A 25,634-nucleotide genomic window follows, 5' to 3' on the forward strand; every position below is an offset into this window, starting at 1 on the left:
AATTTTCAAAGCTCCAAGGTTAAGGAGAAAATATTGGAAGCAACAAGAAAAAAAATAGATTAAAGTATTTTGGAGCTACAATAAGGATTACACAAGATCTAGCAACTACTATGTTGAAGGACTGTAAGTCTTGGAAAACTGTATTTTGTAGAGCAAAAGAGCTGGGCTTGGAGCCAAGGGTAACTTACCCAGCAAAGTTAAGTATAATCCTAGATGGAAAAGAAAAAAGACATTTCATGAACTGAAAGACTTTCAGGTGTTTGTTACAAAAACAAACAGAACTTAATGGAAAATTTGACATATAAGATCCAGGAGAAATACACGATAAACATTGAAAACCAATTATAAGGAACTCAATAAGATCAAATTGTTTACTTATTATATGTAAAAATATTATCAACACTTTTATGACTGTCATCATTATTTGAATAGTTTGAAAGAAAGGCTTGGGCTGAGCTGTCTTATGATGGGATGATTAAAAAAAACTGTAGGGAGAAATAAAAAAGAGTACTGATACAAATGAAGCATAAAAGGAAGAATTGAAACAGGAAGCTGGTAGGGAGGAGGGCAGGTAGTGCTAGAACCTTACTCTCATTGAAAATAGGTTAAGGAGGGAACAACATATATATGTGTGTGTGTGTGTGTGTGTGTGTGTGTGTGTGTGTATCTAGAAGGATATGAAAGTCTTCTAAATTCAGAAAGAAGTAAGAGGGCAGGGGGAGAGAATAAGGGAAGGATTTTTAGAGGGATGGGTAGGTTAAGGAATAGGTGGGCCAGGTAGTATAGAAAAGTAAAGCAGAGGAATGAGGAGGGATAGGGTAAATAGGGCAAGAAGCATAGTGAGAAAAATAGGAGGGAGGAAAATGAACAAATAATTATAGTTTAGAATGTGAATAGGATGAATTTACCCATAAAATGGAAATGAGTAGCAGATTAAAATTTTGAATTCAACAATATATTGCTTTTAGGAAACACAATAAAAATGAGAAGTACACACAAAGATAAAATAAGTGGCAGGAGTAATATTTTATAATCTAAAAGGGAGGGGGGTAGTAATCATGATCTCAAAGTTAAAGCTAAAATAAACTTAACCAACAAAGAAAAACGGGGAAACTACACTGTGTCAGCAATATTATTCAGTATTATTTTAGACCATTTAAAATAACTAGACATCATAAAATACCTGAGAGTATACCTGCAAAACAGACACAGGAATTATATAAACATAAGACACTTTTTATACAAATAAGGTCAGGTCTAAATAATTGGAGTAGTATTTATTGTTCATGGATAGGTAAAGCTCATACAATTTTTGAAATGACAGTTTTATCTAACCTATTTAATGCCATCCCAGTTAAATTACTAAAAAACAATTATCATACTGAGTTAGAAAAAATAATGGTAAAGATCATTTGGAAGAAAAAAAGGTCAAGAACTTAAGGAGGGAGATTCAGCAGTATCACACCTTAAACTTTATTGTAAGGTGAGAGTATTGTTGAAGTGTAAAATGGATAATTTTAATTATTTTAGATTAAAATTTTCTTGTATAAATAAAATCAGTGTAGCCAAGACTGGAAGCAATGCAGAACATTGGGAAAGAACTTTCATAGACAGTCTCAGGATGTGATTATTTTGGATTATTGCTGTGGTGTAGGCAGTGATGTTGATTTTGAAAAACATGGGATGACTTGAACCTATGAAGGAAGATGCTATCCACCTTCAGAGAAAGAGATCATAAGTAGGAATATGCATAGTACGATCTTACACACATATAAACATATACTTTATAGATTTGTGTGTGTGTGTGTATACATCTGTGTTTAATTGTAGCCTTCGTGGAAGGGTATAAATAAAATAAAAAGTACACAGCAGAAAACAAAAGAAAGCCTACAAGGAAGCAAAGAAAAGCTGAGTAGCTTAGAAAACAATGTATAGTATTTATTATATAGGTTTTCTTGAAATGGAAATTTATTGTTTTATATTGAATCTTTATGTTCTGCTGTGTACATGGCAGTGTTCTTTTTTTTTCTTGTTTTGTATTTAAGTTTAGAATGAGTAAAAAATTTACCAAAAAAATGTGTTTTCCTTGTGTGAACACAAGCTTAAAATTTTATAATGCTGTGTCATAATTTAATATTATACAATTCTTCCACAATGAAACAAAGAGGGAAAAATCCCAATATAAGGTATCCTTTCCCATATGATTGTGTTTTGGTTACTTGGAATCAGATACTAGCTCACCCATCAGGTTATTTGCAGAAACATATACATCTTCATTCTAACCATGATATGTAAAGTTTGGGCATATTATTAATTTTAGTAGAAACTACAGCTAGCCAAAGCCGCCATTGTTGCTAATTATAGTCAGCCCTAACAAAACAAGGAAAGAATTTAAGTTGGTTTAAATATTTTTTAAAAATTCAGATCCTTCAAATTACTAGGTGCTCATTTATATTTCTAAAATGAGGAGATGTCTAATTTTTATACTGGCATTAAAGAAAATTTGAAAACATGGCAAAGACTCATAAATTTGGCATTCAGTAGTCACTATTGTATAGATAGTTAAAGCTCTGATTAAATGCTTTTAGATTTGTCGATGTCATTTTGCCACTGCTACTACCCATGGAAACATTCTTTCATTAAGTGAAGGCAGTGTTATGTAGTTTAAAGAACCTTGGATTAAGATCAGAAATTATCTTGAATCTCATCTCTGATATAGCTTTGTAACTGTGGGTAAATCACCTAACCTCTTAAGCCTCATCTTCATCTGTAAAATGAAGAAGTTGGAGAGGCCCTGTGGTCCCTTTTGTTTCTAGATATGCAGCCCTACAAAGCAGTCCCTTTTTCTTAGCCACTGTTTTCTCATCTGTTAAAATAAAGTAGAAAATTTTAAATTGCCTACCTCACAGGTGTATTGTGTGAAAAGTAATTGATAAATCTTTAGGCGTTTTATAAATATCAGCTGTTCTTGTGTGTGATCCAAATCCAGTTGGCCTTTTCTTAATCCTCAGAGTTCTTGACCTCTCTGCAGCCTTTCAGAACACTAAACTCTCCTGGTTCTCCTCCTCCTACCTGTGTGATTGCTCCTTCTCAGTCTCCTTTGTTGGATTTTCATCCATGTCACACCCACTAATCTTGAGTGGTCTGCAAAGCTCTGGTCTAGGCCCTTTATTTTTTTCCTCTCCTTCTATACTGTGTCACTTGGTGATCTCATCAGTTCCTATAGATTGTTATCTTGCTTATGCTGATGATTCTCATGTATTTATTCCGCCCTAACCTCTCTGCTGACCTCCAGTCTTGCATCTCCAATTGCCTGTTGGACATCTAGAACTAGATGTTGTGTAGACATGTTAAAGTCAACATGTCCAAAACTGAACTCATTATCTTTAATCCCTCAAAACCTTCCCCCTTTCCAAATTCCCCTTTTCCAAATTTTTTTATTATTGTCAAGGGTGCAGTCATCCTCCTGGTCTGTTACCAAGACCTATTGACTTACCTTTGTAAAATAGGCTCCCTTCTCTCCTCTGATACACCTTGCTGCTGGTATAAGCCTTCATTACTTCATACTTGGACTATTGCAATAACCCATTGGTTGGTCTGCCTGGTACAAGTCTCTCCCCGCTCCAGTCCATCCTCTACTCAGCCAGCAGAGTGATTTTGCTAAAGCACAGGTTCAATCATGTCACCTCCGTACTCGGTAAATTTCAGTGACTCCCTATTACTTTAAAGTCCTCTGTTAGGCATTCATAACCAGCCGCCCACCACCTAGCTCCCAGTCATTCTAATCTCCTTACACTTTGTACCTCACCACATGCTGCTTTATGATCAAGTAGCATTGACCTCCTTGCTGTTCCGCAAACAATACTCTTTATCTCCTGACTCTGGGCATTTTTGCTTGGCACAACCTCTTGTTCTCCTTCCTTATATCCATCTCCTGTCTTTCTTAAAATCTCAGCTAAAATCCTGTTTTCTGTAGGAGTCCTTTGCCAAGCTCTCTTAATTCTGATGTCTTCCCTTTGTATGTTGTTTGTATAGTTTGTACATTTGACTGTGAGCTCTTGAGTGTAGAGATTGTCTTTTGCATTTCTTTGTATCCCTAGCACTGTTACGTAATAAGTGTTTAATATGTGATTATTGATTGACTTGAGTTCATAACCCTCCCAAACATCACTGTAATTCTCATGGGATATTAAAAGCCGAGTAGAGAATGAGGTTCAGACTCATTGGCCTTGACATGCCAACAAACTTAGGTGTATTGACTAACTATTTTTGTTACTGTTGTCTTTGATATTTTTTAACTAGAATACTCTTCTTCATAGTTTGGAGATGGAGGTGAAAAATATTTATCAGGATCCTGTTGGTAGCTTTGGGCAGGCATGCTGACTATGGCAGCGTGTTTGCTTTTGCTGACCCTTTGGTTTTATCCCTTTCAAGTTGTTCAAAACTTTTCTCCTTTCCTCTCCCTTCCATGAATGTGCTGTGATTAGTCATTGCCTTACCCTTCTTCCTGGCCAGCAGTCTATTTGAGAGTTATTCCTATGGATATACAATCTGATTTTATCATGGAAACCCCCAAGAAGAAAGACATTTTGCAGAAATTCACCTTACAACAAACTTTGGAATTCACAGATTCTATAAAATAAGCTATACTTGTATTTTTCTCCTTTTAAAAATATACAGTTTGTTTTTTCAAAAATATACAAAGAAATACAGAAAAGTATTGTGTCTTTTTGTTTTGTTTATTCCGTCATTCCTGTAATTACTCTGAAGGCAATGACAGACAAGTAATCCATGTTTTAAGAAATAAGGTAACAGAAGTGGTAGGTGGCGTTTGATAGGCAATATTAGGGAGAAAAAAGAATAATACTACCTTCTCCATTATTTTGAGATTTCTTTTTGGAATTGTTTGTACCTTTGGAAGTATACATAGTGTTTAGATACTAAATCTTTTGGATGGCATTTGAGAATTAAGTCCTAGTCCTGGCTGTTATATACTTACTTGCTATGTTACCCTGAGCAGGTTGATCTCTCAGTCTCAGTTCCCTTTTCTGAAAACTAGGAATGATACTTAGGGTGGGTTTACCTCATGAATATTGTAAGGCAGAAATGTCAAGCTTGTGGTCCACAATATTCCCAAAATATGGCCTGAGCCAGCTTGAAATATAGTTCCTTTCTTATTTTAATGTGTTGATGCATTAATAATAATAAAATAATTAAAAACATGATAAATATGAACATGTGTGATTTTTCTAGTCAGTGTGTGATCTGCAGAGATTCACATGTACTGTTTAGTGACCCCCCTTTCTATTTGAGTTTGATACCGGTGTTATGAGAATTACTTATAATGCTTCTTACTTTCATTTATCTGAGCACACAGATAACTTCTCCATGTCATTTTGTTCTGTGCAATTCTTATTTAAAATATTTCCTTATAAATGAAATTGAATAGGCATCTATTAATTACCTTCCATGTGAAAGACATTGGGTTAAATGATGGGAATATAAAAATGAAGCACTCCCTGCCCTCAAAGTGAGCTTACATTCTATTAAATCCTTCATAGAGAAGCCATCCTATATTCTGTAGGAGGTAATACTTGAGTTGCTTCTTGAAGGAAGAGGGTTATTCTATGAGACAGCCATGAGGAGAGAATTCATTCCGTGAAATACACTGAATTGGCAGTATTGGCAGTATGATCACAGCTCATGAGATGGCTTGAATATGCTGTCTCCTAACAAGACACATCTTTTTCAAATGAGTGTTTTATTTAAAATTTTTAAAAAATTTAGGTATCAGCAGTTAGGTTTTTTGGAGGAAAGTCACTGTATAATAAAATATTGATATAGTAAAGTCTATTGTGTTTTTGAAGTCATTTTTTTTTAGAGATCAAAAGGTAAATGTTTATTTTTGAGCTTCACCAGGTATAGATATAATAAAAGGGATATAAATGATGGCTTTTGAGATACCAAGGCATGTAATCTAGTGAGCTAGTTTTGTTTGTTTGTTTTTTAATTTATAGTTGAAATTTGGACAGTCTTAGCTTATTTGCACAGAACCTAGCAAGTTGTTTATAATTAATTTTAATGAACTCAGCATCACCTTATTACCCTTATTATATCATTCTTTGAATATCTGAAGTATTTAACATTCAGAGTTATTCTATAATGGATTTTTCTGTAATCACTACTGTTAGCTGTAACAATATGACTGTGTCAAGATAATGTCTGAAAATATTATTTTAAAGATGAAGTGGAGGTATTACTGAAGAAGATAAAACTAATGTATTATATATTTTAAAATATTGCCTATGTCACATTTGAAAATGGCAGTTCTGTCATTGTGTCAGTAAAGTATGATTAGGAATCTAAATAGTTTAAAACTGATTTTGTCTTTTTTTTTTCTTTACAGAACAATTTGATAGATGGCAGATTCCAGCCCCATTATAAATCAGGCCTAGTACTGAAGGGTTTGTATGTTCAAGCTAAGTACCAGCGCTTACGTTTTACTGGTTCACGAGGATTTACCACTAATAAATTCAGAGAAGAATTTCTAAAGGAAGAAAAGGTTAGTTTGCTTAAAATCATATTTACTAAAAATTTTAAGTGATTGTAAAGTTCTCAATTTATTAGAATTTATCTTGAATTTAATTGATTTTAATTAAAATTTCTGAATATAGCAACTTTTCTCATGGCAGAGTGTAAGTGTGAGGGGTAATTAATAAGAATATTTAAGCAGAAAATATTTTTAGGTCTAATTCATGTTAATAAAATACAGAATAACCTACTTTAGATCTTCTGGTATCTATTGTTATGATTGCAAGTTAAATTGTACAAAATATGGATAAGCATTAAATGGAGGAAAGCATTAAAATTGTAGTTTTGTTTAATTATAACATAATCCATAATTTCAGTGTATTTTCAAAGCATTAAGAATTCTTGGAAACCCAGTCAGTTGCAGGTCTTCATCATGCACCCCGTCCACTTGTTTGTTTTTTTATATGTTGTCTTTCCCCCATTAGACTGTGAGCTCCTGCAGGGCAGAGTCTGTCTTTTACCTTTCTTTGACTCTCCGGCACTTAGTTCAATGCCTGGCACATGGTAGGGTTTAAGAATATTTTTTGTGGCTTATGAATTTAATTTTTTGTTTCTACTTTACCCTTACTGCCATGATCAGCCACAGCTTAGAGGAAGATGCTTCTCATCTTTACTGCTTGAGGCAGTTTGCATGGCAGCAAGTCTTTAGCCTACAGGCCCTGAGCTTTGAGAGAATTGTGGGCAGTTTTTCAGGCCACATGCAGGATGGGCATGCCAAAGGAAGCCAGTTAAGAATAACTCCTATTGCCAAATCAGTATTAGAGGTTCCTTATCTGAAGCAGGCTTTATTGCAGTTTCAGTGTCCTCAGGTTTCTGGTAGTTCTGTGAGCTTCTGCTCTCCTCACTGTCTTCCTGGGTTTCACTAACTGGTTGGTTGCTCTTGATTTATGATTCCTCTTGAGCTCCCTACTTCTCCTTGCTATTATTTTCTCATATCCTTGCCTATATTGGAATCATTCTGTTTTGATTTGGCTTCTGCCTGACTGGCTGCTTCCCTTACATGTTACTACAGCTGCTTTGTATTCTTTTGGGTCTGTTTTGCTCCTACTACTTGGTTCTAATGTCATTCTTAGCCTTTGCCTTTGCTCTTCCAGCTCTGGGTTACTATCTTGTCTTTCTTCTACTTTACCTGTGGTCCAGCTGGGCAGTAAACTGACATCATGCTCCAATTGTTTATCAGAAAACAACATGGACTATAGATCATGAGACACCTAATGAAGCTCTATCAGAAACCCTCAGGACACTGTAGGATAGATGATTTCTTGATATATTAAGGTACAAACTTTCTCATGAGAGGCCCAGCACAGCCCTCCATTTTTCCTACTGATTGCCTACCTTTTTTCTGGAGGTTCATTTACATTAATACTTTGTTCATTTTTTTAAAAATGCAGATTTTGAATCAGCATCCATTCCAGAATCTTACCAGGTTTGTCCTTCAGGCCACTGTGGTTGATGCCTGATGGTTGAACTTTACCATCACTTGTGGTGGGTTATTCCTGCATTATGGGTAATAAAAATAATTTTCTTCATTATATGACCTGCATTTTTAGAGGCTGAGACCTGTGTAGCTTAAGCACTTACTATATCAACTTACATGAATTCCATCCTAGAGCTGAATTCTGCTATCTTCTGGTCAGTGGACCTCACTTCTGCCGTGAGTCTTGTATGGTTCTTTGTTTAGAGCTTCCCATGTTTGAGTAGACAGTGGGTCCACCCAATTTGTTGGGCTTTGTTGCTTTTTTCCTGACATCATGAGGATAACAGTGGATTATTCTGGCTGTCTCTTATCCCTCCCATCCCTCGCCACATCAGCAGCCCATCTTCTCTTTCTCTAATATTTTTCCTTGGTAACAGTTACTACTCCTCTTAGCTGTTTATATGTTTTATTACCCTCTGCATTTTATTTAACTTTTGGTCCTTTACAGGCTATTGAAATGATACTAGTAGAATGTCGGCTTTTGAAAAGATTGGCGTTTGTTTCCATGGTAAGCTTGTGAGCATAAAAAGAGCTCTGTAATTTCCCCAGGTCATTCCAACCTGCTCTCCTCCTCCTGTCCATTTACTACCATCTATTCTACTTGATTTCTCCAACTCCATTAATATCATGCTTCCTCCAGAATAAGGTCATCATCAGAAATGTTATCATGGAGAGTGCTTCAAGTATGGTACTCAGCACCACCTCCGTATCCTCAGTTGCCTCTTCTCTGATTGGGGAGTGGAGCAAAAACTTCCAAAAGCCTTCCCTTTATAGAGGGTTCAGATTTTCTAATTCTTTATTTCCCACAAGCTTCTCTGCTTGGTTTTGGTTACACAAAAATTCCCATCCTCCCCACCCTCAAATACCTAGATCCCCCCCTTCATCTTTTCAGCTTCCTTTTGTGTGTTGTCTTCCCCCATTAGACTGTAAGCCCCATGAGGTCACAAACTGTCTTTTTCTTATTTATATTACTATCCCTTAACACAGTGGCCTGTCACTTAGCAGACACTTAATAATTGCTTTTTGACTGTTGATTCTTCAATTCTAGGCCCAATTCATCCTCCATCTTTGCTAACTGTCCCATGTTCATACAGATGCATATTGTAATATGGGCCCTAGACATTGTTCATCTGTTTACCTTGGTCTTTTTTTTTTGTTGTTCATGGCTTTCAGGTAATTTAATAATTCTTAAATTATCTCTCCATGATATATTTTCCAGGTCAGTATTTTCATAATTTCATAATTTTAAAATTCTTTTTTCTTTGTTTTATTGTTTCTTGATTTTTGGAGTTATTGCTTGGCCAATTCTAATTTTTGAGGAGTTATTTTCTTCAGTGAGGATTTGTATGTGTTTTTACTAAGCTGTTCATTCTTTCCTTAACATGCTTGCATTGCAGCCATTTCTTTTCCCATTTTTTCATTTTTTTTTTCTCTTTTAAAACCTTTTTTGTCTCCTCCCTCATAAGGTAACTTTCCTATGCATATTTGGGTCAAATCCAGCTGCTTTTCTTGTCTTTGTTGCATGCCATTTTTACCTCTTATAAGTACATTCAGGACTGTGATATAAAGGTCGAACTGTATTGTTTCTGCAGTCCTTGAGGGGAAAACAGTTTCAGTAGTAATCTTCACAAATCTTTACAATTTTTCCTTTAATTTGCTCTATTATTTTTATCCTTAAATGCCTTTAGCATGGTTTTACTTAGTTGGATCCTTTGCTAGACTTTTTTTAAAGGAGGATTTTACGCTCCACTCCTTTCTGCTTTGTGAAGTAATAGTGTTCATGGTAAACACCCTCAAGATTTTACAAATGAGTTTATATTATAAATTGGTCTTACCTATGATTTCCATCTGTCTCTGCTTCTGCACAAGTCAAATGTTTTCTGACTGATTCTGACAAATGTTTTTTATATGTACTTTCTGTGCTCTTTAGTTCTTCCTGTAATTTGTAGCAGTTAAACTTCTGTACAAGTTTATTGTAATTGGGGTCAATGTCATTTCTATTGTCCGTTTACCACTTTTCATTGCTAACTATGAGTTTAAATAGTTCAAAATTGAGTTGGTTCTTTTCCTCATTTTTTTACCTTAACCGTTTTCATCTTTGCACTGACAATTACATTGACTGTATATAACTGATTCAGTCAGCTTCTACATATGTAACATGATTATTCTTCTCCATTAAGATATAATTTAATTAGTTTGATACATGGCACATTTGACACCTCCTAATTCTTTCCTGGAAAAAATTGTCTTTGATATAAAGGTATGAGTTAGTCTCTTGGCCTCTATCATTACCATTTCCTAAACAACATCTCCTCATACATTCTTGCAGTGTTCCCCTGTTCCCACCTTTGCATTGAGATCACTGTGTATCAGAATGTATGTGGATTTAACTTGGAGAGTTGATTATCAAGTTCTTGCTATAGTATCTCTTCTCTGTATGTTCATCCTTAGCAACCAGTGTTGGTACATAAGCTGCCATCTTTTCATGGTGATCTTTTTGCAAATCCTTATCACTACTACAATACATGATGACCAAATATCCCATGAAAATATTTTCTTGCAGTGGAGTCAAGATGGGATAAGTAGCAACTTCAGTTCCCTTAAAACCTTTTCCACAATGACTTAGAAAACATTCAAGGATAAATTCTGAGCAGATCAGTCAAGAAAAAAAATAGATGAGTAATTATTCCAGCCCACAGCCACCATAGGAAGATACCAAGAGGTCTACAGGTACAGTTTGGAGTCATAGTTCTAAGGCAGAGAAGAGCGGTTGTAGTTATGAGGAAGCAGGATAACTCTGTCTGTGCAAGGAGCAGAGCACAGATGAGGAGGCAGTGAAAAGACCTCTTCCCAGATCACACCACTTTGGAAGCACTGAAAACTTAGATGCCCCCATTGATCTATGAAAGCAACAGGAGACATAAAATACAGGAGCTTAGGCCAGACATTCCCCCACCCCAAGGTGAGCAGAGCCCAAACTAACTCTACTGTAGTAAAGTACAGAGTCAAGAAGTAGGCTGGTTAAATGAGCAAATAACAACAAAAATAAACCTGACTGTGAAAAGCTACTATGGAAACAGGGAACCTCAAGACACAAACAAAGAAGAAGACAGTGACTTGAAAACATTTACAAGGAAAGCCTCAAAGAAAAATGCAGTTTGAACACAGGCCCAACAAGAATTCCTTAAAGAGCTAAAGAGACTTTTAAAAAAAGAAATAAAATGAATAATTCGGAAAAGAAATGGTAGCAATGTAAGAATATGAACAGCTTGAAAAGAACCACATGCACAAAAATATTTATAGCAGCTCTTTTTGTGGTGTCAAAGAATTGGAAATTGAGGGGACGCTCATCAGTTGGGAATGGCTGAATGAGCTGTGGTATATGAACATAATGGAATACTATTGTGCCATAAGAAATGATGAGCAGGCAGACTTCAGAAAAACCTGGAAAGACTTGAATGAACTGATTCTGAGTGAAGTACACAGTAACAGCCACAGTGTGTGATGACGAACTTTGATGGACTCATCTTCTCTCAGCAATGCAAGGACCCAAGACGACTCCATAATACTCATGAATGAAAATGCTGTCCACATCCAGAAAAAGAACTGTGGAGTCTGAATGCAGATCAAAGCACATTATTTGATCTCTTTTTTTTCCTTTTTGTTTCTTCTTTCTAGTGGTTTGTCCCATTGGTTCTAATTCTTCTTTATGATATGATTAATGTGAAAATAAGTTCAATATGAATTAATATATAGAACCTACATCAGATTTTACCTTGTCTTGAGGTGGAGAGAGGAGAGAGATGGGGAGAAAATTTGGAACTCAAAATCTTATGAAAGTCAATGTTGAGAACTATAAATAAATTTTAAAAATATGAAATCTGTCAGGAAAATACTGGCCTGGAAAATACATCAAGGAGAGATGATTAAGAAACCATGAAGGAAAACTGCCCTGATATCTTAGAACCAGAAGGCAAAGTAGAGATTGGAAGAATCCATTAGTCACTTTCTGAAAGAAATCCCAAATGAGAACTCCTCAGAATATTATAGCCAAAATCTTTACAAAGAAGAAAATATTACAAGTAGCAAGAAAGAAAGAATTCATATGCCATGGAGTAACAGTAAGGATCTCACAACAGCTTCCATGATAAAGGAGCGAAGGGCTTGGAATATGATACTCTGAAAGGCAAAAGAGCTAAGGTTACAACTAAAAATAACCTACCCAGCAAAACTTGAGTGTCATCCTACAGGGTGGAAAAATGGATGTTTAGTCAAATGGAGGATTTTGAAGATACCCTAATTAAAAGACCATAGCTAAATAGAAAATTTTGCCATTCAAGCACAGCACTTCAGAAATGTTAAAAAAAGGTAAACTCAAGTAAAAAATCATAAGGAAATAGTTAAGCTGTTTACATTCCTATATGGGAAGTTGACATATGTAACCCCTTAAGAACTTAGCATTGCTAGGGCAATTAGTGGGAGTCTGCTTAAAGGGCTAACTACGTGGTACAGTGGATTGAGCACTGGGCTTAGCATCAGGAAGACTCCCCTTCCTGAGTTCAAATTTGGCCTTAGATACTTAAAATCTCTATGATTCTGGGCAAGTCACTTAACCCTGTTTCCCTTAATTTTTCATCTGTAAAATGAGCTAGAAAAGGGAATGGCAAACCACTCCTGTATTTTTGCCAAGAAAGTCTACCAAAATGGGGTCACAAAAAGTCAGACATGACTGAAACAACTGAACAACAACATTTAGAGGGAATGGGTTTTGAATCTATTGTGTTGAGATCTCAAAAGAAGACTGAAGGGGCATGCACTGGGAGAAGGGAGAGGAAAAAGAGAGGAAATTATTTCATGAATGAGGCATGCAAGGAAGTTACACAGTGGAGAGAAGTATGAGGGTGGGAAGTGGGCAACTCTTGAGCCTTGCTGTCTGAACTGGTTTAAGTAGGGGAAAATATACATCTACACATTTGGGTACAGAAATTCCTCTTAAAGAAAAAGAGAGAAAAGGGCTGAGAGAAAGGATAAGAGAGGAGGGTAGATTAAGGGACACATTGTTCAGAATTAAAACAAACTGTTGAGGAGGGTAAAGGGTTAAAAAGAGAAGGATGGAGAATAAGATGAAGGGAAATACAGTTAGCAATCATAATTGTGAGTGTAAGTGGTATGAACTCGCCCATAAAACAAAAGCACAGAGCAGAATAGATTAAAAACCAAAATTCAACAGTGTGTTGTGTATAAGAGACACGTTTGAAACAGAAGGATACAGAGAATATGCTTTAGCTGAAATGAATGGGGCCAGGAGTAGCAATCGTGATCTCAGGTAAAACAAAAGCAAAAATATACTTAATAAATAAGATAAGAAAATCTACATTGTGCTAGAAGTTACCATAGATAATTAATGTAAATATTAATATAATTAATTGATGATTAGCATCAGCATATGTACCAAATGGCATAGTATCCAAATTCTTAAAGGAATAGTTAAATGAGTTATGAGAATAGTAAAACTTTTATATGGGGGAGCCTCTGTACCCTGTCAGACCTAGATAAATCTAACCATAAAATACAGAAGTTAAGGAGGTAAATAGAAAAGTTAGTTGTATTAGACTTCTGGAGTATATTGAATGGGAATAGAAAGGAGTATACCTATTTTTCAGCTGTGTATGGCAACTTCACAAAAATTGACCTTAATATATGGTCACATATAGTAAATATATGTGTGTGTGTGTAGCTCACAAACATAGGCAGAAAAGCAGAAATAATATATGTGTTGTCTTCTGAGCAAAATATAATTGAAAAATTACATTCAGTGAAGGGTCTTTGAAACTTAGATTAAAAATTGGGGGGAGGAAAGACCCAGTCTCATTTTAACAACTGAGCAGTTCAAAAAAATTTCGTGGAAACAGTATTATTAAAGATAAAGACAACAGTGAGATAGCATGTAAGGTACAGCCAAAGCAGTATTGAGAGGTGAATTTATTTCTCTAAATGGCTTTCATCAGTAAAGAAGAAAAAGAGCAGATGAGTGAATTGGGCATGCAACTAAAAAAAACCTAGAAAACAATGAATTACGTATTCCTATTAAATATCAAAATAGAAAATCAAAGGAGAGATTAATAAAATTGAAAGCAAAAAAAGAACTTATAAATAACACTAAAATCTGGTTTTATTTTTAAAAAATCAATAAAACATAAATCATTAGGTAATTTGATTTATTTAAAAGAAGAAACTCAAATTACCAGCATTAATAAAAGCAGTCATTAACTATTTTGCCCAACTGTATGGCAATAAAACTGACACTAAATGAAATGGATAATTACAAAAATATATATTGCCCAGATTAACAAAAGAAGAAATGGAATACTTGACCTTATCTCAGAAAAAATAAATTTAAAAAGCAATAAATGAGCTCTCTAAAGGGGAAGCAAAAAACCCAGGACCAGATGAATTTACAAGCCAGTTCTACCAAACATTTAAAGAATAATTAATTCCAATAGTATATAAACCATTTGGGGAAAAAAATTTGGTCAAGTCCTGCCAAATTCTTTCTATGACACAAATGTGGTTTTGATACCTAAACTACCAAAAGCAAAAACAGAAAAAACAGTAGGCCAATTTCTCTAATGAATACTGATGTAAAAATTTTAAATAAAATACTAACAAGAAGATTACAGTATGTCACAAAGATGATATGCTATGAGCAGGTGGGATTTATACCAAGAATATAGAGTTGATTCAATATTAGTAAAACTTTAAGCATAAAGTTATTTTAAGCATATTGACTGTATCATTAACATAAAGAACAAAAATCATACCATTATCCTTATAGCTGCTGAAAAGTCTTTTGACAAAATACACCACCAATTCCTACGATGATAAAGAAGCAGAGGGTGTGTAATATGATATTCTGGAAAACAAAAGAGCTAGGACTATGACCAAGAATAACCTACTCAGTAAAACTGAGTGTGATCCTCCTGGGAGGAAAATGGATCTTTAATGAAATGGAGGACTTGAAGTGCTGACAACGGAAAAATCAGAACTGAATAGAAAACTTGATAATCAAGCACAACACTCAAGAAGCATATGAAGGTAAACTGAGTAAAATGCTATTGTTCTGTAAGAAATGAAGATGGAGATGGTTTCAGAAAAACCTGGAAAGACTTAAATGATCAACTGCAAAGTGAAATGACCAGAAGCAGGTGAATAATTTTAACAATAACAGCAACCTAAAAATAGCTGGAAAACTTGGTAACTGATCAATACAATGATCCACCACAAGTCCAAAGGATTCGTGATGAAAAATGCTACTGACCTCCAGGATGAAAACTAATAGACTTAGTGAAGATGGAGACATTTTTTCTCTCTCTTTATTTTTGTTTTTCACAACATGTCTAATGTGGAAATAGGACTTTATATATGTAATGAATATTTTATTTTTTGCCTTCTCAGTGGTTGGTGTAGATGGTGGAAGGGAGATAATTGAGAACTAAAAATAAAATGAAATTGGTTTTTAAAATCTATTTTCTTTCTTTTTTAAAAAAATTAATTTATTTTGATTTGTCAACAATCACTTCCATAAGCTTTTGGGTTTTAAATTTTTCTCCCCCTCCCTCCCCATTTCCCTTCCCAAGACAGTACGCAATCTGATATAGGCTATATGTATACATTCTTATTAAACATATTTTCACATTAGTCATGTTGTAAGTAAGAATTAGAACCAATAGGAGGAACCACCAGAAAAAGGAAACAAAACACAGCAGAAGAAAAAAAATAGCAAATAGTATGCTTTGATCTGCGTTCAAAAAAAATCTATTTTCTTGCCATCTTTGCACATATAATAAACTATCAACTACTTTTTTCCCCATGAGAAGTACCAGTGAATTATCAGTGAGTCATCATTCCATTTAGCTGCAGTTTTCTTTTTGTTCTATTTATAGAAGAATTTCCAGATTTATACAGTTCAGCTTTTTCAGCAGTGAGTTGTTGGCCATTGGATAAGGATCTCACATCTAATGTGCTATCTGTCAGATTACATTTATGGAAAAGATAAAAACTGGATTTTGGCACCTCCTGTTCTTCCTTTCCTGATATTCTGCCAATTTATTACTTCAAGGTTTTTGGGCTTGAGGTTTTCAATGAATACTTCCTTGAGAACCTCAAATGGCATTTTATTCGTCATACTCAGGTGTTGCCTTATTTCTATGGATATGAAAGATGGTGAGAGGCAGTTGCATGGTGTATTAGATTGCAAAGCTGGTCTTGAACAAGGTCTCTTATGTTCAGGAATTGTTTTTAATATAAATTCTAATCATGGACAAATTATTTGATTTCTTAGTTATCCATACAGCTCTATGACTTTGAGTTATAGAGGAGCTTCTAATCTGTATTAGAGGAGAGTGTTTCCATACCAGGAGTTTCCTATACTGAAGAATCACAGGTCCAGGTCCAAAAAAAAAAAAGTTGACACATTGTAATTATTTCACAAATGTTGAGCAGTCATCCTGATCATAGTATGAAATAGGTGCTTTTACATACGTACATTGTTAGTTTGAAATCACTATAGGTAATTTGCTGTTCACAAAAGTGGGTTTGCCTAGGGCATATAACTGGGTGATATTTTTGAGGGTAATGTGTAGAAAACTACTTTGTGCCCAATATGGGCTGATTGCATAATAATTCCAAATTACCCATTTCAGTATGTTAATGTTTTTAAATCCTATTGATTACTGTAAAAAAAAACTTTGTAAGACTTTAGAGTAGTCATAAGTGCAAAGACCAACCACAATTGTAGTAATTAATGAAACATACTCCCTACCTTCTCGCAGAGAGGTGATGGAGTCAGGGTGCAGACAGAGACTTGGCAAACGAGAGTATTTATTTTGCTTGACTATACATTTGCTGTTTCTGATGACTGATTTTGTGTAGTACCTTATAGCAGTGCATCACAGGCATAGTATCAATATCAGAATATGGATTGGAAAGGCAAGATTGTGAAGTAACGAAAGGATTAGGATTTCCTTCGCCAAAAGAACAAGACAGATGTAAACAGTTTATGTTCATTTCAGTCATTTTTCAGTCACGTCCAACTCTCCATGACCCCATTTGATGTTTTCTTGGCAGAGATACTGGAGTGGTTAGCCATTTCCTTCTCCAGCTCATTTTATAAGTAAGGAAACTGAGGCAAACAGGGTTAAGTGATTTACTCATATCACACAATAAGTGTCAGGCAAGATTTGAATTCTGGAAGATGAGTCTTCCTGATTCCAGGCATTCCAGCATTCTATCTTCTGTGCCATCTACCCAGGCAATTTATAGAGTCTGGTAAAGAAGGAACAGGGAGTCAAAAGACAGGAAGAAGATTTGTGCCAATAAATATTCATAAGGTAGAGGTAAAAGGGTGATGTAAAACAACAGTTCAGACAAGCATTTGGGAGCCAAAAAAAGATACGAATACCTCGGGCCGGTCAAAGTAAGATAGTGAGTCAGAAATGAGTGAACCAGAGCCAGATATGATTAAAGGAGGCCACTGGTCATGCTCCAATTAAACTCAAAGGAATTAGGAAACAGAACCATGAGTTCTGAATTAGAAAGGACCTCTTAAGTCATATATTTTGTCTCACATATAGAGCAATAAGTTCATCTAAAACTTCCCTGGTAAGTGGCCTTCCATCATTTCTGCTTGAAGACTTCCAGGTAATGAGGAACTCACTATTTCCCAGCAAGAAGTGGGTGATAGTTCATGTGTTGGGCAGAGTAGTGCACTTGGAGTCAGGAAGACCTGAATTTGAATCCTGCCCTAGGTAATTATTAGCTTTGTGATCCTAGGCAAGTCACTCAACTTACTTCTGCCTCAGTTTTCTCACTTGTAAAATGTAGCTGCTTGTTAACACCTTCCTCCTACCTGACCTTGTGGTAAGGGTTAAGGGAGATAAGGGATGTAAGTTCCTTGTGAACCTTAAAACTATAGAAATGCTAGCTATTCCCAAGGCAGCCCATTCTGTTATTGAATAGATACAATTCTTCAGAAGTTTTCCCTATGTTGAACTTCAGTCTTTCTCCCAGTAGCTTCTGCCCATTAGTCCTAGTGCTGTGTCTGTTGCCCTTGTCCATAACAGCCTGACACAAGAACGGCAAGTCAGCCAAGGTAGAGCAGGGGCTCAAACACGAGAAGAGCATTTAGGATGGTGTATCAGAGAGGTTATCAACAAGGAAACCTTGAAACCAAGGTGTGTTTTGCTTCAGACAAGGAACATTTCTATTTTCTCATAAAGTAGTAGCCATTTGAAGCAACTAAAAGCACATATTTTTGTCTGTAGGTAGAAGAATGCCCATGCCAAGAGAGTATCTTTTTTTAAAATTAATTTATCTTAAACTTAAATATTATAACTTACGTACAAAATAAGAAAAAGGCATTGCCATGTGCACAGTAGAGCAATAAATTTCCCTTTCAAGAAAGCCTGTATAATAAATACTGTGCTTTGTGTTCAGAGCTATCCATCTTTTCTTTGCTTCTTTGTAAGTTTTCTTTTGTTCTCTGCTGCGCTCTTTTTACTTTGTTCTCCCCCCCCCAACTCCAGAAGGCTACAATTGAGTGCGGATATATTTGTGTTTGTATACATGTACACACATATACATATACACAAGTGCATGTATACACATACACACAGATATATAGTGCATACACTTACATAGATAGCTATAATCGTACTCATATAGATGTGTGCATTGATATGCATCTATATGAGACTGCACTCTATCTTCTATTTCTCTGAGGGTGGATAACCTCTTCCTTCATAAGTCCGAGTCTTTCCATATTTTTCTAAGTCCACCAACTCGTCATTTCCTACTCTGCAGCAATTTTACAACCTTATACTGTCTAGTTATTTTAAATAGTCTAAAATAATATTATTAATATGGCTGGCATAAAGTGTAATTTTTCTCTTTTAATTAAATGTATTTTAGCTTTAACTTTGTCTGACATGGTGATTACTACCCTTGCTTTTCCCTCTTAATTCTACTCCTCTAATAAATTCTACTCCTCGTCTTTATTTTATGTTTATGTGTATTTCTTACTTCCTATCCCTCCTGACGAGTATTTCTTACTTCCTATCCCTCCTGACTCCTCTACTCTACTTCTGCCTGCTACCTTGCCCTCCTGTTACTTAACCTACCCTCTCCAAGGATCCCTCCTTGTCCTCCCATTCTCAACTTTTATACCCTTCTAGATATATATGTATTGTTCCCTCTTTGACCCATTTCCTGATGAGAGAAGGGTTCCAGAACTACCTGCTCTCCTCCCCCATCTATTTCTTCTGTGTCACTTCTTTCTTTCACACCTCATTTGTATAAGATAATTACCTTTTTTACCTTTTCCTAGATGGTTTGCTTTTTATTACCACATTATGCTCAATTCTACCCGTCTTTCTTTCAAGCTTCTCAGTTATTAATAACAATCTTAGATATATGATTTACAATAAACATACTATGGTATAGTGTATATATGTAGTATATAGGTAGTATAGTACATATGTAATATATGTACTATACTATAGTATGTTTAATGTAACATTAATATAATGTAATGTCTCTTCAAAATCTGCTGCCTGTTCTGCCTCATTAGATGTTGAATCAATTTCTTTTGTTGTGCTTTATCTATTTATAGGGACCTGAACTCTTTTACTAGATTTATAGGCCATATTTGCTTCTGTTTTTAATGCCTTCTTTGTTGGTTTATCTGCTTGTGTTGAAGATCTATGAGTTTGCTTCTTTTATGAGATATTTGGTAATTTCAGTATTTTTTTTCATATATTCTTTCCCATTACTCACTTTGTGGCTCGTTGTCTTTTGATCTCAGAGCATCTCAGCCATTCCAAGCTGGACAGTTCGTGGTATACTAGCCTAGGTACCTGCCCCAAATGACTTCTGGGGGCACAGAACTGGAACTGGATACTATTTACCTCACTTTTAAGTGGACTACCATAGTCACACACGTGTCCTGCCTTGTTCACTCTCTTCCTTTGGTCTCTGGCCCAGTGGCACACACTGTTTTGCCCCACTTTCCATTGTAAGCTGTGTGAACTTTATGGAGTTTTTTTTTTATTAGTTTTATCAATGGAAATGACATCAAGGAAGGTGAATTTGCTGTCTTTTTTGCTGCTGTACCCAAAGAGCCACTGGTTCTCCAGATGTCTTGCAGCTGAAACCCCTGTTTTGTCTCCCTCAATGGAATGTGAACTCAATGAGAATAGAGACATATCTTACTTTTCTATTTGTGTTCCCAACATTTAGCAAAGTGTTTTGCACATAGTAAGGGTTTAATAAATGTTTTCATTCACTTGTTCCTTGTATTCCTGGCACCTAACATAATTCATTGTACCTAATAGGTTCTCATTTGGCTTCAGTCATCATTACTCCCAAATTTTCTCCCATCATTAGAGTAAATCTTATATTAATCAGCCAAATTCTCACTCAATAAAAGCTAAGTTTTAAAATCTTTTTATTTTCCCCTAAAATGGAATCTTTTATTCTGTGGTTATAAGTACAAAGATATTTTATCATCTTAGTCTTACTTTCTTTGTTTTAGTTGTATTCTTGACTTTTAGGTCAATGAAGTTGTCTTCTAGAAAGTCTAGGAATGTATAAAATCAGCTTATCTAAATGAAAAAAAAATGACCATTTCATGAATGATAGCACTGTATAGTCTGTCTATCATGCTTTTTTTTCTGTAAAAATTCTGTTACTATAGCATAATGATATGACTTCTTTAGTTAGACATGAGTTGCATTTTAGAAATAATTTGACCTGGCAATGATGGGAAAGGGTTGGGGATAGGGTAGGGGAGGAGGAGTTCAACTATATATTGCTTGTAAATATATTTCAAATCGATAATCATTAATGGTATGAACCATCATCATAATGATGAAGTGAACGATTACTTGGCTTTAATGTAGTTCTTGTAAGTATTTCAGCACACAAACTAAGCCACCATTATAAATGTAGTATAAGCAGGGCTAGAAAGTAATTAGAACCAGACATGAAATAAGTTATATACTGAGACCTTTCAACATTTTAAAAAAAAAAAGCTTTAACTGTTTTAAAAAATATTTTATTAAATTAGTTTGAGGTTTTGGTTTGTTTTGATGCTTGATATTAGGTCTCACCTTTACCCTAAGGGTACTGTTTTAAACTAAAAGAAGGCACAAAGTTAAGAAAACAATCTTTAAATTTAAAAAAAAAAGATATCTATATTACTTGTTTAATTTATCCTAAAAAAATTTATTTTGGGGATTTTTTTTTGTGCTTTCTGACTTCCCATATATCAAATGTATATAGCACTGTATAATTACCCACTTGCCACCTTTGTAGAAAATGGATTTGGTCAGAATGTAATGGTGGGACCCAATGGTAAGTATTTTATTTTTACTATGTAAGTGCCCAAACAGCCTGAAAAAATTGGGAATGGCCACTGACTGAATACTGTTTTCCCCAGGCATATATTTGTTTCATATAAAGCATGTAACTCTAAGTTTCTGAAAGGCATAATGAAAGTCGAATTTGAACCTAGAGCTGGGCTAAATTTAATATGATTACAGAAGACATAAGAGATTAAAAAAATAAATATGTCCGTTCCACCTGTTTGTGAACTATCCAAAAGACAGTTACGGAGTGAGTGAATTTTCATATCCCTCCTTCAGGGTTTCATGGAATCACTTGAGAAGTCTGTATTATGGTAAGGGCTGAATTTACGTGGAGGAGATCTGTAAAAGACAGCTTCATTTTCCATTCTGATATGCGGTCTCTTCTAAAAATTTGCCCCCATTACCCTAATGGCACATTTGGTAACCCTGTATGTGAAAATGATGATGGCGATAACCCACCTATTGTGCTTTAAGGTGTGCAACCTTTTGAAGTAGATAGTACATATTTTATTATCCCAGTTTTGCAGTTGAGGAGGCTGAGACTATAAGATTGTGATTTGCCTATGATCTAAGTATTGCATGAATTTAGATTTCAAACGTAAGTTTCCTGAATCTTAGGTCCAACTTTATTTTCACTACAGTATGCTGTGCCTCAGTAGAAGAGATGTGTAAAACAGTCAACAAGACTATAATGAAGGGGCAGCCTAGGTGGCGCAGTGGATAGAGTACTGGCCCTGGTTTCAGGAGGACTTGAGTTCAAATCCGGCCTCAGACACATAACACTTACTAGCTCTGTGACTCTGGGCAAGTCACTTAACCCTATTGCCTAGCCAAAAAAAAAAAAAAGAATAATGAATTTCTACATTTTGCAGTATAAGTAGTGGATGCAAACAGAATTCATAGAAGGGAGAAATTCTAGTGGCCTAGTGAGGGATTCACTGAGGAGATGAAAACTAAGCTGAACTTTGGAGATTGGGAAAGATATAGAGAGTTTGGGAGCCAAGTTTCCATGTTAGGCAGTAATAAGGTTTGCTGCAATGGAATGACTGGAAAGCCATTTGAGGAATTTGGGCTTAATTCATTGGGTAGTAAGCAGCCTTAAGCAGGGGAATGACATGTGGCAAATAATGTTTTAATTGCATTAACCTGGGGAGGGGAAGGGGGAGTGTGGGGGTGAGGGTGGGGTACACCAGTAGAGATTTGAAGGAGAAAGAATAGCCAGATTTAGAAGACAATCACCATAATTGAGGTATGGAATGATGTGAATTAATAACAGGGAGTAGTAGTGACAGTGGGGTTGTGGCCAATTAGTGATGAGATAAGAGTTTGATGAATGAGTGGAGGGAAAGGAATGAATCTCAAGTATTGCTAAGAAAGAATATAAGTATATTGCATATATGTTCATATGTACATAAACACATAGGGAAAGATCATTTGATGAGTTATGTTGTAAAGGGCAACATGGCAGCATTAACAGTAGAAGCACAGCCATACATAGGAAGGACTAATCCAACTAATTTTTTTAAAGTATGGTTTTTAGAATTAACATTGTAAATGATTTCTAGTGAAAAAATTGATACTTTGTTTTCTGAAGCAAAATGCTTGAATTTTATTTTTTGTAATCAATAAATAAATCGAATGCATTGTAGTCCTTTGACGTTAAAACCATACTTATTTAGAGGGACAAAGTTGACAATATCTACTACATAGTTGTAAAATTTATATTCTGAAAATGTCTTTAGCTTATAGAAATGATGAAAATGAGATAATAACCACCATCTGTATTTGAAATTAAAAATTCCAGACAGATAAATGGCAAAAGAAAATAAATCAACTTTTACGTTTCTTTCAGTTTTAATTATGTAAGGTGCTAGTAATACAGGTAAGGACACGAGTTCCTTAATATTTTAAGTGTCCCTGAAAAGTGTGCCATTCCACTTTTTCACTTGTTTAAGTTGCATGGCCTTGTCTCCAATTTGTGTTTAGCAATTCAGTATTTCAGTTTTTATTACAGTATAGACTTTCATATTCATTATATTTGAATCATGGTCTTGTTCGTGTAATTCTGCTTTGTTAACTGACATCTTTCTTACTGAAAACATTTCTTTTATATAATAATCCAAGTACACACAGTAATATTGTTAATGAACGTTTAAAATGTGTTCTCCTTAGGATCCCCTTTGCTGTCAGCCACGTTAGAGGTTCTGTGAGGTTTTTAGACTTTCATATGAGAAAAATGATTGTACTGTGCAAAGCCACGGAGAATATTGAAACAATCATCAAGAACAATCTGCTATGAAATTTTTATTAAAAGAGCAGGGGCAGGGGTTGTGGCGGGGGGTCAGGGGGGAGAAAGACAACATGGCAAATACAATCAAATGAATAGTTGTTTCCTAATTAGTGGGATAATAATGAGTAACTTCACTAATGGCACTCCTGTACCACAATTCATCCAATTTAATCATGCCTTCAAGGATCCTGGGCTTCTGTTGCTAAGGCTTTTACAACCCAAGGCAGCCTTCCTTGCCCTCATCATCACTTGTCAGAGCCAACTGTCCTGTACCCTTTCCTCTGGCTTTTGTCAGGGTCCATCACTGATTTCTTACCTCCCTTCCCCACCCTCACCCCCCCACCTGTCAAAGAAAAATTTGTCAGAACTTTGACCACTGATTTTTAAAAGATTGTAGACATTGTGATTGAACTCCCAGGCCACAGGAACGTGAGTGAGACACAAACACGTGAATGCCCATACCCATCACTCATAGCCACGGTCTTTTTATTATTAGTAGTATATTAATTACTAGAACATTCTGAAACTGGCGTAGGAGGGGAGCAACTTGCCCAATCGTCTTGTTCCCATGAGGAGCTACAGTAAAATGTGTATTATTAAGGGGAAAAAAATACCAGTATTAGTGCTCTGACTGTATGTTCCTGAGGAATAAGAGCAAGGTTTCTGCAGTAGGTGCCAGTAGTGGGATGGAAAAGTGCCATTTGGGTTTCTTGTTTGAAATAGAAGAATAGGATTCAAGAAGCAGTTCCTCTATGACAGGGATGTTTCCAAGCCTTAGCAACTTTAGTTGGATACCTGGTGATGTGGTTGATCATGAGACCCACATAGCAGAGTCCTTTTTTTATTAACTCGTTAATACAATCTAGTAGAGAGCATTGCTATTTTTTTTTTCAGTTTTGCCAGCCTGTCTTATACTATATTTTGATTCTGTTTATTATATAGTGTTTTTCCTCTGTGGTGTCCCCTGTGTTTTTGCAAGGATGTCAGGATGGTGCTTTGTAAATTAAATATTCATCATGAAGCTTTATGGCGAGTTAACTATTAGCTTATATTTGGCTCTGGTTTTAACTATTAGATTTGTGTGTGTGTGTGTGTGTGTCTCTTTTCTCTCAATAGGAGCATATGGACATCGCTACTGAAATCTAACCTGCGATGGTAACAGCTAGGAACGAACGCTATGAGGACATTTCTGCCCGGCAACGTCTCTTTGTCAGGAGTTAATAGAGAATTGAAACTAATACTGTAACTTTCTTGATAAATAAGTTTATTTTTCAGTAGTGGAATGCTGTAACTTTTTTACGATTAACAATTGCTTTTAAATTACAGCATTCAATTTGAAAGTTGTAACTACGATTCTCTCAAAAAAGCCTCAAGAATTACCCGAGGGGAATTTATTTATTGATAGCATTTTCTCTGAGCATGAGTTTATGGATAGAGCTTACTGAGTTGTTATATCTGAAAGTTTATATGTTGAGAGTTTATTGCTTATGTAATAAAAAAAAAAACCTACAGAAAACCTTGAAGTTGAAGTCTTTCTGAATTGTATTGGAGTTTCTACTTTGAAGTGTTGAGCAGTGGCCTAATGGCATTGAAATTTATGTTGTGTTTATTTTCCTTTCCCTGTGGTGGCTTACCTTGTTACTTCAGATTTTCTTAAGTGTCTTAAGAATTTTGACTTTTACAGTTCACACATCCTACATTGTAAATGCTACAAGAAAGTTAGAAAACCATTTCAATCCTTCATCATGGTAGTTATACCTACACTAAAAACATTCACGTTTGTATAGTAGGTGATTTGGGTTTTTTTTTCTCCCTAATATTGGTTCTTTTCAGATTTCAGAATGTCACTGGC

The 25,634-nt window shown here is 35.4% G+C and overlaps 1 protein-coding gene across 6 annotated transcripts in view; it reads left to right on the forward strand.

The window, feature by feature from the left end:
- Positions 1-25,298, forward strand: part of BCLAF3 (BCLAF1 and THRAP3 family member 3) — a 103,125-nt gene extending 77,827 nt beyond the window's left edge. For 5 of the 6 annotated variants that reach the window (XM_020989924.2, XM_020989921.2, XM_020989920.2 and 2 more), the window contains 2 exons: positions 6,407-6,562; positions 24,899-25,298. In XM_020989924.2, the coding sequence (XP_020845583.1) occupies positions 6,407-6,562; positions 24,899-24,928 (186 nt within the window). In that variant the 3' untranslated portion in view covers positions 24,929-25,298. Of the gene's footprint in view, positions 1-6,406; positions 6,563-23,344; positions 24,808-24,898 lie in introns of those variants that run through there. The other variant, XM_020989922.2, reaches the window with a different exon arrangement.
- The last annotated feature ends 336 nt before the right edge of the window (positions 25,299-25,634 follow it).

This window comes from Phascolarctos cinereus, unplaced genomic scaffold (genome assembly GCF_003287225.1).
Source record: "Phascolarctos cinereus isolate Bilbo 61053 unplaced genomic scaffold, phaCin_HiC Scaffold_726;HRSCAF=1367, whole genome shotgun sequence".
Lineage (NCBI taxonomy): Eukaryota > Metazoa > Chordata > Mammalia > Diprotodontia > Phascolarctidae > Phascolarctos > Phascolarctos cinereus.